Source organism: Belonocnema kinseyi, chromosome 3 (assembly GCF_010883055.1).
Source record: "Belonocnema kinseyi isolate 2016_QV_RU_SX_M_011 chromosome 3, B_treatae_v1, whole genome shotgun sequence".
Lineage (NCBI taxonomy): Eukaryota > Metazoa > Arthropoda > Insecta > Hymenoptera > Cynipidae > Belonocnema > Belonocnema kinseyi.
Genome location: NC_046659.1, coordinates 42,766,404 through 42,782,533, shown reverse-complemented (window position 1 = coordinate 42,782,533; position 16,130 = coordinate 42,766,404). Strand labels below are relative to the sequence as shown.

The 16,130-nt window shown below is 34.2% G+C and overlaps 1 protein-coding gene and 1 long non-coding RNA gene across 3 annotated transcripts in view; one reads left to right on the top strand and one right to left on the bottom strand.

Annotated features, from left to right (window-relative positions):
- Positions 1-276: 276 nt before the first annotated feature.
- Positions 277-16,130, top strand: part of LOC117169009 (ecto-NOX disulfide-thiol exchanger 2) — a 91,383-nt gene continuing 75,529 nt past the window's right edge. For both annotated transcript variants that reach the window (XM_033355061.1, XM_033355060.1), the window contains exon 1: positions 277-515. In XM_033355061.1, the coding sequence (XP_033210952.1) occupies positions 467-515 (49 nt within the window). In that variant the 5' untranslated portion in view covers positions 277-466. The remainder of the gene's footprint in view (positions 516-16,130) is intronic.
- On the bottom strand, positions 8,648-9,712 carry LOC117169011. The gene is made up of 3 exons (XR_004466600.1): positions 9,367-9,712; positions 8,863-8,963; positions 8,648-8,757 (listed from the first exon to the last, which is right to left on the bottom strand). It is a non-coding gene; the product is annotated as an uncharacterized LOC117169011 (long non-coding RNA).

Genomic DNA, 16,130 nt, shown 5'->3' with positions numbered 1-16,130 from the left:
CGAAATTATCACATTGAAAAAAGTAAAAGACTCTGCATTTATATACATTTTACAGGGTAGGGTCGAAACTTTTGAATTCGCGGGAACTGTCATGGCGGCCACGCATGTGCTCTATCTATTTCCGAATTGAAATGAAAAGGTCTATACCACGCCGCGCCGAATTCCATCCAAGATGGAAGGATGGTCGGGCGGAACCGTCTGATTTGTTGACTTTTTCTTGTTGCGCGTAGCGAGACCAGTTTTTGTTGGATCATGTCCATGGTCCATGAGTTTGCCATCATTTACAATCATTTATCAAAAACATCGTATGCATATGAGTGCGTTGGTGTTGTGAGGCTATCCGCGAGAGCAATGAGCAAGTCTATTCAATTGATCCGACATTTCGGTTTCTATCCAACAGGACCACATCTTGGTGTTTTTATTATATAGGAAATCTACGGAGAATCACAAGTCTAAACAGTGAAAAATGGCTTACAATTTTCCAGGAATGTCTGCAACTCCTATGCCACCAATGGGTAAAGTTCTCTAAACAGTTTACTTTGCGCATTTCGTAATCTATGTTTTTTGTGCGCAGCCATGTGGAAAAGAACTTAAGGCACGGTTTATACGTAATCAAATATTCTTTAGAATAACTTAATGACCAATGTATTTTCTATAATATCACTTCTATTCTCATTTTTGTTAATGTTGCTTCGTTCTTCAATCAGATTTATGCTCTATATAGCAAGTTTTCAGTGAATTTTCTTCTGCTTTCAGCATTTTTTAAAAAATCTTTTGTTTACACTTCATTTTTCTGCGTAATGTATATGTTTTACAGAAGAAAAAAAATATATATATTCGAAAATACGCGAGACCGTAAAGACTTTTCTGTCTCGGTACACATGATATTTTATGTAATAAGAGTATAGTTTCGAGTTTTCACAAGAAATTAGGCCACAGGTTTCAGGTTACTTTAAAGGGATAAGTATCACGCAGAATCAGCCCTATTCGACTTTGTGTGGAGCATTCTTTTTATGCCTTAACAATTTTTAATGACCGGCCCACTTCGGGAGTAACTTTTCCCGCATGTCTGGAGTTTAAAAAAATTGTTTTTTTAGAAAGGCTAAGTGAATAATTGGCAAATTTTTGGGGAAATGTCTAGACCCGATATATCAGAAAAATGCAAAAATTAAAAACTGATCCGTATGCTCTTACAGATATAGATTTTAGTGAAAATGTGATTCAGTTCCGTCAGTCACTATCGTGGATATAGTGAAATATCTTATTTAAACTCAGTTTTTACACTGCAAAACAAGTAAAAGATTGGTAGCTTATAAATTTTATGAAGCTGGTTTTATGACGAAAGTGAAGTGCAAGCAGTTCAATGTTACTTTTCTGCTTCTGAGTGAGGTAAGTGGAACTGTACAGCATTTTCAGTTGAAACTCATGGTATTTGTCTAGTTTGGCGGCTTCTCTTTAGCATGGCTCTAAAACGTATGTAAATTATTTAACATAACGAATAACAGCAATATTAGAATAAAACATAAGGGATAAGAAGGTTTTTGGAACTTCTTCCGCTTGAAGTCTAGTTATTTTCGAGTTTCGACTTAAAGAGTTTAATACTTCTGGATCCTGTTTTTGTCCTCTCGTTTTGAATCTGCACAGCATTTGAAGTTATCTCTTAAATTTAATCCCTTTCTGTACGTAGCGCCGACAATATTTTTTCTGAATACCACAAAGCAACTAAGAAATAGAACAATTTTAATCCCTCTTAATTTAGCAAATTTCCCTAATTTTTTTACTGTTTTTCGAATAATAATGAGCTAAAAAGCTTTTTAAAACATAGCATCGGTCATTTTACGATGTCGGGATTAATTTCCACACCGAAGGTTCTAGTGAAGAATAATTTGTTGAATTTCTTATCATGTTTTTATATTTTTGCAATTGATAATATTTGAACAAAGGGAAAATTTCACGATAAAGATGTTTAAAGAATGCTTGTATATGATCCTACTAGAATTAAAAAATTTCATGCTTTTGAAGCGCGTTCTATTGCTTCAAACGAAGGCTGTGTTTTTAATTTATTTTAGGGTACGTCTGGAAGCTCCAGTAGTTTTAAAAGGGACTAAAATCTTCTTATTTTCGCCGCTTAATGAGGATTAAAAGTTGAAGGACAGAAATGGCAGTCTTATGGATTATAAATTTGTAATACCATTTAATGCAAGGCTTCTTACCGGGTAGCGACTGGTCACAGAACCCTACCAGAAATCGCCTAGACTTCATATAGCGGCGTCTAGCAGGTCTTTCCTGCAGCCAAGTAACGCACTGCCTTGTCTAGGGTTCGTGAAGTGTTCATCTAGCAGTGTAGTAAGTTTTAACTGCAGCCAGGTATCGCACTAACGATCAGCAGATTTATTACTCAGAATGTTTATAAAACCAAGTATAACCTTTTTTCTTTAAATATGCCAGATAGCATCGAAATTTTGTTAAAAAAATTAGCCCTATTCGAATTGCGAACTAATTGATGAATAATGATCTAATATCGCTACAGAACCGTATACAAAAATATAAGGTTTTTTGACGATTTTGCAAGTGCGCAATATGATTTTTTTCATTTTTTACGCGATATTGAACATTAAATGTTAAATAGCTCCGGGAATATTTATGTTATAGAAAACGTTAGTTTTAAAATCAGTGCCTCAAAATACATAACGAGATACTAAGATAAGAAAATAAGTGGACAATTTTGAAATTAAAACAACGTTTTAGTGGTGCCGAAAAGTTTTTAAAACTAAAAAAATTATTAAGTGTTTGAAATTTACTGTATAGGTGTAAAAATCATACATTTTTTGGTACTATTTCAGGTAGCAAGTAAGAATATAAAATTGAAAATTATGAACAAAATTCCTGCTGAATAAAGGAATTAGTTTTTAAGTAAGGAAAAATTAATTGTGTGCATTCGGCTGGATTAACATTTTTTTAAAAGTTCAAAAATCTGTCTTCTAAAAATTATTTAGTATTGATAATTATAACTTATTTTGTATTGACAATGATATCCCCGAATGAAAATACGAAGGAAAGAGTCATAAAAAAGGGAAGACAGGCGCTTATTATTAATTTAATTATCAAGAATAGATTTAATGCGGATTAAGTTTTTCTTAATAAAGTTAAGTTTTTCAGTCAATTAAGCATTTAAAAAATATAATAATTGTGAATGCAAGGAGGAAGCAGACAAATATTTTTCACCCAACCACCGTCAGAATCACTTTCAACCTGCAGGTTCTTCCACTCCACTTTTCTTTACAGAATTCTTTTTGCTTCTGACTTTGAAGTATTTTATATTCCAAAGAAAAATAAAGTATCGAGCACTTTTTGAAATAGGTAATATTCAAACTAGTTATCCATTTTCTTCTTTTAGATCAATCAAAAATTGTGCGTATTACAGAGTTTTTTAAAAAGCAGAAATTTTTTTTTATCAATGAGGTTATTTTTGTCATCGATGGTATTACAGCATTTTTGTACTTGACTTTTCTTTATTTCTTATTACTTTCGGAACGCTTTTGAGCGTTTTAAATATTTGAAGATAAAAAGTATTTAGTTCTTTGTTAAATAAGTGGAACTTAATTCGTTGTTTCACATATTTTAAATTATTGCTTAAGAAGTTTTATTTTGCACTAAAATCTTAGAAATTATTATATAAAAAAGTTTGATAAATTGATAACAGCGCATTTTATGGAGGTTTTTGCATAGAAGAAAATCGTTTTTTGTCATCAAGGTTATTGTAGCATTTTTGCACTTGAAATTTCTTTAGTGCTTATTACTATTGAATATTTTATAAATCTTTTCAATATTTAAAGAAAAAAAAGCATCGAGCTTTTTTTAAATAACTAAAACTTAAATCTTTCTAAGTAAAAAGCTGTCTATCAAAGTTTCTCAAAAGTTTCCAATTTGCCTTAGAACTGCTCAATTGTCATCAGAAAAATGTTTAAAGAAACATTGAGTTCGACAACTTTTAGTTTGAAGACGGTTGGGGCTCACCATACGACTTGTTACAACGCTGTCCTGTAATGATAGGGCTAGAATTTGTTACTGCGATCCAAGTGTTTCTATAGCGAAGTGGGTAGAGCGCGCGGCCAGGACGCTTCGTAAATGCCCACCTTGGCCAGACCATCCCTTTCCTCAGGGGTCTTTTGTTGGAAAATGGGAAAAAATGTGTGATTAAAAAATTCGTAATTTTGCAATCAGTGACTTAAAAGAAATATATTTGGAATTTACGTATTTTGCCTATTCCAAAGACATGTGATTTGTCTATGAATGTTGAAAGTTTGAGAAGTATTTAGTATTAAATTTACTGTAAAGCTGATGTTTCTTGGTATTAAACTCCTTCAAATTTTCAACTTTTCTAGGCAAGTAATATATAATTGGAATCGGAAAAATTCGTAGATTCTGATAATGCTATTTTTAAATCGCTAGTTGAATAATTAAAAGTTTAAAAATTTCTTTACTTCAACATGCCTGTGGACAACAGACCCTTGCTGGAGTATTCTTATCTTGTTGTTATTTGTCGTTTTAAAAAATTTACATACGTTTTAGAGCCATTTTGAACAGAAGCCGACAAACTAGATAATGACCAAACTTATTATTTTCTATGAGCATGAACATTACCATTAAGTAATATTCCTGTGAAGCATGGCATTAGTTTCAATTTACGTTATCAAATTCCATTGCTGATGTAAATTGTGATGTCAGTTTATTCAGATCTTGGATTTAGAAGCAGTCTCTAGCAAGAGCGATCTGCTTGCAGAATTCAAACTCAAGTGATGGCATTAAAAACTTGTAAGATTGCATTCTTATGTACCATCTTAATGTAAATAAGTGACAAATTAAGTGTTTTCCCTGGCTGAAACGCGGTGTTTGCATCCCTAGAGTTGAAACATTTTGTTTCAGCTCTAGGGTACGCTGGTAGGTAAGTAGGGTCTACAGGTACCTCAACTCGATTTTGTAGAAAATTTGTTGTGAAAAATAATATGCATTTCATCCCTTGTAGTGCAAAATATATTTTATAGATTTTTCTAAAAATACCACTTATTTACGTTAAAGTTATAAAACGGAATGCAATCATAAAACTTTTTAATGATATCACTTGAGTTTTTTATCTGCGAGCAGATCGGTTTTGCCAGAGATTGCCCCTAACCTCAAAATATCAATTGACTGCTATTGCATTTTACAGCAGCAATGGAATTTGATAACGTAAATTGAAACAAATGCAATGCTCCACATGAACATTACTTAATTTTAGGGTTCATACTCATAGAAAATAATAAGTTATAACTAAAAATACTAACTTAAAACTAAAAATACTATATTGTTACACTAACCTCACTCAGAAGCAGAAAAGTACCATTCAACTGCTTGCACTTGAATTTTACCACAAAACCAGCTTCATAAAATGTATAAGCTATCAAACTTTTACTTGTTTTGCAGCCCTGCCGATGAAAACGCACTGCAAAAGCAAAGAAGCCGCACTGGTCAGTGCCTAATCAGTGCTGTTTCTTCAGCACTACCTGTACCGCTAGTTTTCTATATCTAGGTTCCAGGTTAAAAGCCTATTTCACCCAATAAATCTAGTGTGTGAGGTCTTTGAAAAGGTGTGTTAGTAGTATATACTATAGTGTTAGAGAAAATCGCTGTGCCTCTGCCAATGCGACTACGCTAACAAGTAGACCAGCTGAAAAGGATTAAAAATCAAAATTTAAAATTTGTAAATTTGCAGATTATCTACGAGAAGGTTAGAAATTCAGAATCTACGGGTTTCGATTATTTCAGATATCAACTTTTTCTTTTGGATGTTTAAAATTGGAGTGAATATAACGTATCTCGTAAATGGAATGAGATACGCCAAAACAGACAACATTTTTTAATTCAACTTCAAAGTAATATATTAGTATGTAAGTTATAATTATAAATTTGTATAATGAGAAAATTCATAAATTAAAACAAAAGTGTTAATAATTTAAAGAACATTCTAAAACGGGAGTCGGTTTGTGTGCGGCCAGGTACTGTAAATAACTCTGCCCGTCCGGTACGTGACGAATATAATAGGAACATTACATGACCGTCCCATCACTTCTCAGTGCGGTTTAGGTACTGAAAATCAGCACAAACAGCCACTGAAAAATCCCTGGCGGCCCAGTGCCGTTCGCCAGTGTGTTTTCAGTGTTTTTTCATCTGCTGTCAGTGTAAAAACTGAGAGATTGAATAAAATATGACACCATATCCGCTATAGTGACCGAGGGAACTGAACTCACATTTTCACTAAAATCTATATCTGTAAGAGCACATGAATGAAAACAGGGATCCGAATGAAACTTTCGTTACGTTGCGTTATGTTATATTTGAACACAACAAAAGTTTCGTTATTTCAGTTATCGATATCGCGAAGTGAAACGAATGTCAGCATTACTTTCGTTTCGTTACGTTATGAAACAGATGAAACATAATGAAAGAATATTCAGTTAATATTATTTAACTAACTAAAAAATACTTGAAAACCTAAATTACACCAGTAACTCAATAATATTTTACAATATTAAGATGAAAGTTACTTTGGATTTATTTGACTTTCAACCGTCCGTCAAGGATCGGAGGTCTTTCTTACGAGGTCTAGGGCCACTCTGGTGCTCAGAGTATTCACCAGGTTCCTCAAACATATTCTTCGAGGAATTTTAAAATCTGTAAAAAATCCAGGTGCTCCAGAGATTTTAGCAGGAAACTCAAACATTCTTCGAAGAATTTTAGGACCCTGCTTTCCTGTCAAGGCCAAAACCAGTTTCTGAAGATGCGAGAATGGCTCGGGTTCCCGGTCTGCGAAGGACAAAATGCATGACCGAGAAAACGAAGATGGTTTGGGTTTCCCAGGTGGCTTACTAGGTCGCATTTTCACATTCTTTAAAGGCATTTCGAGATTCGGAGGTATCTGAAAGTTATAATTATGAGGATTACTACTATCTAGGCTCGGAAGAGAATTTACCAGGTCACTCATACATATTCTTTGAGCACTTTTTAAACCCTGCGTTCCTGCCAAGGCTAAAGCGAGTTTCTAAAAAAGCTAGGATGGCTCGGGTCCCCTAGCTGACTTACCACGTCAAGTCTAAACATTCATAGAAGGCATTTAGATGTTAATATTTCGGAGGTATCTAAAAGTTATAATGATAAGAACTACGACAATCCAGGTGTACCCGATGATTTACTAGGAAATTTCGAGCACTTCGAGACCCTGTGTTCTTGCTTAAGCTAAAACGAGTTTCTGAGAAAGTGAGAATTGTCTGGGGTACCCAGGTGGTTTACCAGGTTAAGTTTTAACATTCTTCGGAGGCATTTAGACGTTAACCCTGCAAAGGTATTTAAAAATCATAATTATAAGACATGCGACAACCCGGGTACTCCAGAGAATTCACCAGGTCACTCAGACAATATTCTTCGAGGAATTAGTCGTCGGGAGGTATCTGAAAGTCGTAATTATGAGGATTACGACGGTATAGGTGTTGCAGAGAATTTATCAGGTCACTGATACATATTCTTCAAGAAATTTTTTAGCCCCGTATCCTTTTGAAGGCGAAAACTTATTTCCTAGCAAAAGTAAGGGTGGTCAAAGTTATAAAAAAAATTTGACCGGAGTGAAATTCAAGTTTGCTCATAAGTAATATCGCCAAATACTTCATTTGCGTATTATAATTAAAATTTGCATACTGAATTTTTGCAGTTATAGTATAGCTTTTCATAATAAGTAATCAGTATATTTATTATATGGTATATCAAGTTCAATAATGAATATATGAATATTGTTTCGTTGCGAGTTTAAATTTTTTATTTGATAACATAACTTTAACATTAACATTAAAGAATAAATGCAATGGGAATAAATGGCATGGGAACCGCTTGAGCATTGCCAGTTCGTAGAGCTCTGGCATACTTATTTTATTTTCCCTCCAAAAACTCAAAATGTTGGACTTTCTATCTAATTTAGGAATGGTTCTAAAATTAAGGAGAAGCGTTTCAATGTAGTGAGATGTATCTTTCTCCTTTCTTCGAGTATGCCTTTCGCGATCGTATGATTTTAAAATTTCTTCCACTTTATCTGCTTCTTCCTGGTCATCCTCTCCTTGCAGGATCTGAAACTAAACATATTTTACATTATAATTGATAGATATAAAAAAGAAGATAGTTCAATTTATTTAATAAGAACAAAAATATGTGGAATAAGTAATATCTCCTGTGAATGAATTTCATCAGTTACGTCTGATGTTTCCTGTTCCTTTGGGTGAAGTTTTAGCCATATTTATTTTAGCTTATTCCGTGCTCGAATCTCTTTGCTTTGATTTTCCTCTTCATCCTCCAGTCGATGTAAGACATAGGGAAGGCACCTTGGGTCCATATATAAGGCTGTCAGTAAAGCGTCATTTTCGAGCAATTGCGCCATGCACCAAACAAATCACCACGTAGAAGTTACGCTTTTTGTAGCAACAGAGTTATTATCCTAGAAGGTTCTAGGGCAGCCAAACATTGTTCAAGCCGCTCCCATTCGACTTCCGATAGATGAAGTTCTTCATGGGTAGATGAAAAATTGAGACCAAATGGTTTAACATCCATCAGTGATTAAAGCATAATATCTGTTTTGATCCATCGTGTAGGCATATCGAGCACTGGTTTCTTACAACCACAGTTAATCATAATCTTTCCCTTTGTCTCCATTCTAAGTACCTTCACGACTGTCCGTGCCTATATAAATAAAAAAATAAAGGTAATGAATCTCATTATATACATATATTGTGTACAAATGTTTGCTGTACATGTTCAATATATTATTTTTTTCAGTTACTATACCTTATCAATAGTTTGCACCAGCTTCTCCTTTAAAACGTCTGTTACATATAGCTGAAGTGTGTGAGCCCCACATCGGACGCAAATCAGAAAGATGTTCTGTCCTGTAACAGTAACGAAACAACTATGCTCTCTCTTTGATATGTTACTTCGTTACTGTTCATACCTGCTCCAATTTTACTTACTCTGATAAGAGTGTCGTGTGAGTACCGAAACGTTGGTAAATATTAAAAATGTTTTTTTATTGTGATTTGATAATGATAATAATAAAAAGAAAAATAAGAAAGAAAAAAGAGAAGGATGGGGATTTGGTTGGTTATCTTCTAATTTTTCCTTTCTCTTTTTTATTTTTGTCCAAAGGTTTATTTATAAAAAAAAATTATAAAATGATTATTTTCAGGAATTATACGTATTAAATTAAGTTTTGGACGTTAAAAAGGATATTGAATTTGATTTTAATCTAATATAAATTTCTTAAGGTTTACTTTATATTTTTGCAAAACATACCTCTATTTGTTTCCTTATTGCTGCAGTTTCTTAGGATACTTCATCTTCCAGTATCTCGGGAGAAATCGTACATTTTTCCATTTCCGGAAAAGTCTCTAAGATGGGATCAATTATTTCCCGAAATCCTTCATCCTTGAAGAGCGAGAAAGGTCGGCCATTTAATGTCACCAGTTTGACGCAAGATTTTCTAAACTGTTCCCGTGTTATCTTTATTTTTCCTCGGGCACGCTTAGACGGTGAAGATGATTCGTCATCCTGGTTCTGCTCTGACTTTATTTCGAAATACTGCCTACACTATTTTCCTCCTTCCGCATTTTTTTATTCTTTGAAAATTTTAATTATATGAATGAAACTTTTTGAAACTAATTTATTTGTCCAGACCTCGACAGCGAACAAGAAAACAAAATTCCAAGAACTGCAGTTTTCCTCATTATTTTGTTCCTTTTCCTTTTTACATAGCCTCTAAATAACTTTTAACCTTTTTTTAAGTCGTTATTCATATTTTTTTTCCGAGGAATTAAATTCCTAAAATAAAAATTATAATTTGAAGAATATTAGCCATCAAATTCTCTTTATATTTAGCGAATACTATTTATTTTATTTATAAATATTTATATTTATTTTTTTTATATTATATTTATATTTATAAAGACTAATAAAACTTACCTTTTAATATTGGCAAGGAAAAACCTTAAGCTATTATAACCTGCATTGACGAATTGACCCAATACTTATAATATTAAGATTTTCAGACTTATTTGGAGGATTAACACATAAATGCCTCTAGAGAATGTTAAAATTTGACCTGGAAAACCTGGAATTTTTTTGCTTTTTTAGAAACTAGTTTTAGCTTCCGCATAAACCCGTGGTCTGCCGCGTAAACCCGCATAAAACCTGGTGAATGATCTGGAGTACTAGGGTTGTCTTAGTTCTCATACTTATGACCTTTAGATACCTCCGGATGGTTATTGTCGAAATACTTTCGAAGAATGTTAAAAATCGACCGAGAAAGCCATATAAATTCTACAAATTCCCCGCTGTATACTTTTTCCCCTTATGCAATTTATGCAATTATTGCTATTCATATCAAAGAAACGTTAATTGCGGTTTCTGTTTCGTTCTATTACATTTGAAGAACATTAATCGATTCATTTTACTTAGTATCCATCTCTTACTAACAAAAGGAATTAAAAGTAATCACGATTTTGTTCTTAGATTAAATAACAGTAACGAAAAAAGCGAAAGTTTCGTTATGCGATAACGTAACATAACCAAAAGGAACGTTTTATTTTGTTTCGTTTCGTTCGGATCCCTGGATAAAAGGTTTGGATTTTTTCGATTTTCTTAATATATTTCAATATATTTCAACCCGCTCTACAGGTTTCGAACCTCGAAATTTCAATAGAGGCGCTATGAAAATGTTCTAGCATCGGTATGTATGAATAAGAAGAAAAATATTTATAATACTTCATTCGAATAAAATTACAAAAATTAATGAAGAGATACCATTTTTAATTTTAATTGCTTTCATTGCAATGTATGAAATTTAACCTAAAAATTGCTCTCGTTCGTGAATAATTAAAAAGGAAGATAAGTATATATAAATTTAATAAAATAAATAAAATCGCGAGGATAATGGTAGGAAAATAATTATAGAAATTAATTATATCAAAATAATTATTGCAAACATTAGAAGAAAGTTTAAATCAATCATTTATTTTGAACTACTCACACAAAGTACATAAAAATTGACATATATAAAGAAGCTTTATTTCACAATGTGGGTATAATGAAACTTAAGAGCTATGAGTATCTTATACTTTCCTATAAATTTTCCTATAATTAATTGAATAATTATTCTAAGTAGTCCTATAATCCTGAAAAAATTATAAGAAATTTATTATAGGAAAATAATTATAGGCCTATGATTAGTTTTCTAGACTACTTTTTACTGAAGGATATCCGATAGGTCTATAGATTAGTAAATTAATTAATGTATTGTATTATTCCTGAATTTAATACTTTCATAAAATAGCAAATTTATAAGATATATCGTTCAGTCTTTTAGAGACAAAATTTTCATTTTTCACACTTGATATATATATTTCCCTTAAACAAATTTTGAATAACACTAATTTATAAAAAAATGGTCTATGTATTTAAAACAATTTAATGTCATTATTCGTCTATAAAATTAATTAAAGTTCACTTATTTCTCAATATTACGTAAATTAGGAAATAATTATTCCACACTATTCATTATTGTATAATGTAATTAACACTTTAGAAATATTTATATTAACCAAAATAATGAGTTTTGGAATTGAATCTTTAAACCACCATCTACATACGCCGCACATACGGCCAAATTTCGCACATAAATATTCATAGCAATAAGGACCATCATATTTTTAGAGTCAGATAGGGCTGCATAGAATAGAGTATTCCCACTTGTGACGTCATGTAAAATGTCCGAACATTTTTTTCTGTATAAATTTCATTATTTTATTGAAATATGAACTATAACCATTTTTTGGGGGAATTTATCTCTTTAGGTTCAAAAGTCAACTGTTATGGTTAAAATTTTAAAATCTGTTTGCAAATGCAAGTATTTTGTATAAAATCCATCTTTCTTAGTACAAGAAATTTTTTATTCAAAATAAATGATAAATTTTTAAAGCTACCTCGTACTAAATGCATTGAAAATGGCTCTTAGTGAAATTGGCTCAAACTTTGCTATTTGGCACATTTTTTAATGCTGAACAAAATATGTTAATGCCAAAAATTAATCATATGCGCCGTTTTGACGCTACAGAGCATCAAAGGTTGATAGCAAACCGTTCAAGTACACACAACAAGCATAAGGAAGATATACATAATGCATGTGATTACTTATATGTACATGAGTTTAAAAAGTGAGAGCGGGGAGGTGCAATTCTGAGTGACTGAGTAATTGAGTGACCGAGTGACGAGTGATTGAGAGGCTGAGTAACAGAGAGGAAGAGAGAGAGAGAGAGAGAGCAAATGAATGTGTTATGTAAATAGTGATAATAATTATGTGATTCAGGGGAAGGATGAGTGAGGGAGTAAGTGATTGTTTGAAGGAGTGATTTAGTGATTAAATAAATGTGTGAATAATCGATTAGGTTAGTGAGTGAGTGCGTGAGTAAGTGAGTGATTAGGTGAGGGAGTTATTATATGAGTGGAAAACAGTGAGTATATTTTTACGTATTCGTGGAAAGAGATGCAAAGAATGCAAACTCACCGTTTTATTAGTCTCTTAATGGTGCTGCTCAATTGCGTCATTAATAACGTTCATCAACCTGCTGTCCGGATTCTTAACACTCGGTTGATGTCGAGCGTACCCTAAGTACCATAGGATGTAGACGACATGTGTTCAGGTACGCAAGGTCCTGGCTCTTGATTGACAGGTACAGTAGTAACCACTGATTACATTGTCCTCTTCTATTTCGTCTTCATCGTGTACACGGTATGAAATGAAAACTTGATGCGTCGTTCCATGGCGAAATCGAGAATACTGTTTCAATCTTATCAGCCCAGGGACGTTCATGTTCATATCAACTTCAATTTCTTCTCCACCATTTCCATCTAGTTTATCCTTGATGTATGAAGGATCAAGATTTACCTGATAAATACCAATGGTAAGAGCTCCTAAGTATTGTAAATCGAGAATAAGAAATTTAGGAGCCACATTTTGTCAAAGTCGAACCCACTGAGCGCGTCTCATGCGTAGATTTTCAACCTCTACAAGCGCTTGTAATACGTTTGGAGTTTGGCTTTTCCGAATAATTTCTCTTGTGTGTTCAAATGTTGCGCCTTATATAAATATTGGTGGGTGGAATCTATTAATGATTGCGGCAGCGATGGAATAAAAGTCGTGAAGGTGATGTAGATGAGGCATAATAATTGTTCCTTCAAAGAATTTGAATATGGAGCGAAAATGTCCATTCCTAGCCTCAACGATCCATCGATTCTTCGTGAACATCCGAGGTATATTAGCATCTTTAGTAGATAATTGCTTTTGTCCATCCTGGATCAATGCCGGCATTCAGCAAGTGAGTCCATCGCGCTCCAGTCATGGCACGGCATCCCTATATCCTCTGTCAATCAGGCAAATGTCTCCATTTTGAAGCCACCCCCTCATAGCATTAACCTCCCTCTCGTACTCTTTTCCAATATCACTGCATGATTGTTGTGGAAATCCGAAAAGTATAATCCCAATACAGGCAATATAAAGCCATCTGGAGCAACAATCATAATAGGTTTTATTAAATTTCGATGTTTGTGCTGGGAGAACGACTGTCTTAAAATGCGAAAATAGCTACTCTTCTGAGTGTATGTATAGGTATAATCCACTGCATCATTGGCTTTTGGTGCCTGCGGATCTGGATTATAGAGTTAATTTGCAAATCCCGTAACGTGTCTTTCGATGTACATTTGCCTTGGTACTGTTTGGAATTCGACATTCTGAGGAACAAACCTACGATGCAAAGATTGTCTCACTTTTGATATAACCAAGCTGACGGCGGCTCTGCTTGGGTGCTTAAATAAGACGTTTAAAAAGTTATCCGATAAACCTTGCTTTAATTTACATTAAAAAAATTAATAAGTATTTTCCATGTATGCATCTGTGACCTCGCTCTTGAGGTACAGGATCAGAGTACGTAAAAAGAAGTGAGAATTGTTCTTTGCTAATTGGCGAAATACATTTGAATTCTTCGCCAGTGAAAGAACTTTCATCTTCAAATTGATTTTGATTATTTACCGCATGCCTTAGTTTTTGCAAAAATATCTGTAACTCTTGTCCTTTTATTACATATGGTCGATTCACTGATCTGACACCTTCCAAAATTAATCTCGAGAAGCATCCCTTTTCGTCCAAGTGATGTGCACAACTTCTAACATTATCCGGAACCAAAATGTTACGAAAAAGTAAAATGTCCACCCTACACTCTTCACACAACCTTTCTACATTTTGTCTAGAATTGCTTACAAAGCAAGGTGCACTTGCCGTTTGCGTTAACACATCTAAACGCATTGTACTTGGATCACCTTTCACAGCACGTATTTCATCCGATATAGATCTGTTACTATTAACACATAATATGGATTCATTATTCAAGTGAAGAGGTGGGTGATTGAAAGCATCTCTTCCTGTAATTGCAAGTTGCCGTTTATTTTCACCTTCCATGCCATTTATTCATTGCATTCGCTGAGGATTATATCCTACATTGCATACCTAGCAGGCAATCTGTCTTCGAAACGCCATCGTTTATTATTTATACAAAATACAAAATAGAAACAAGTATTTACTTACAAAGGAAGCGATCGGTTACGCATAAAACATTAGGTTACTGAATGAATACTAAATGTCATCGGCAAAACACACACACACAAAACGAGGCTTAAAGAAATGCGTAGCGGGATGTCGGGAGAACCTGCTCATCGATAGATGTGTCTGCAAAGATGCAGCATTCTACCAGCGTGACCTATCGATGGCCTGGATTGATTATCGGAAAGCTTTGGATTCGACTTCCCATAGACTTATCATCTGTCTTTTGGAAATCGAAAAGGTTCATCCGCAAATAGTTAGATGCATAGAGAGATTGATGTCGCTTTGGAAAACCAGATTTACTATCTCATCTGGAAAAAATCGTGTGACAACTAACAAGGTCACCTTTCAGAGAGGTGTCTTTCAGGGCGACACTATGAGCCCACTCCTCTTTGTCCTTACATTATTGCCACTATCTGTAGCACTTCGTCATTCCGACGGGTACTTGTGCTGCAAACCTGCAGATCGAAAGTACAAGGTCACTCATGTATTTTACATGGACGATCTTAAGATCTATGCTAAAAACAAAGAGCAACTACATCTAGCTCTAGGCATTGTCGAACGATATACTAAGAAAATTGGAATGAAATTTGGGTAAGACAAATGCGCCAAGGTTTATTTGAAGCGAGGAAAACTTATTGGCATCCCTGAAGATCCTGAACTCGTTGATAGAAGTACTATACGACACATTTCGCTGGAGAGACTTATACCTATCTGGGCGTGCCACAGAGCCGCATTCAGGATGTGACATCTATAAAGGATACTCTCCGAAGCAGATACAAACGTCTCATCCGGCAGATTTGGTCTTCCGAACTGTCGGCGAGGAACAAAGTATCTGCAACGAACAGGCTTGCTGTCTCGGTAGTACTCTATTCATTTGGAGTAGTTCCATGGACGAAGAACGAGCTCAGATCCTTTGATATCGGGACAAGAAAGGTTATGCACGTGAACAAAAGCATGCATCTTAGGTCTTCCGTTCCGCCACTGTACATCTCAGGCCGCCAAGGTGGTCGCGGAATATCCACTCTTGAATGTCTTCACAACAGAATTATTCTGGGTACAGCACATAGAGTCGCAAATGGAAGAGACCCTCTTCTTAAAATGGTCAGGCAGCACGAAGAAGTGGGCAAAGGAGCGTTTCTGTACAAAGCAGCAGAGCAGGCTGCCGAAACACTCGGACTTAACTTCAGTATTAGAGGTGAGCATAATGCATCAACTCTTATCTATTTCGAGTACTCACTGCTGCAAGCCCGGATTAAGAAAGCAGAAGAGAATAACTTTCGTGAACAGCTCCTCGATAAGAGGATGCACGGTACGAGGGTAGTTCAATAAGTCCTTAGAATGAAGTATAAAAACAATTTTTTTTGGGTAAATTTTTTTTTTATTTTTCAACATAATCTCCTTGGAGCTC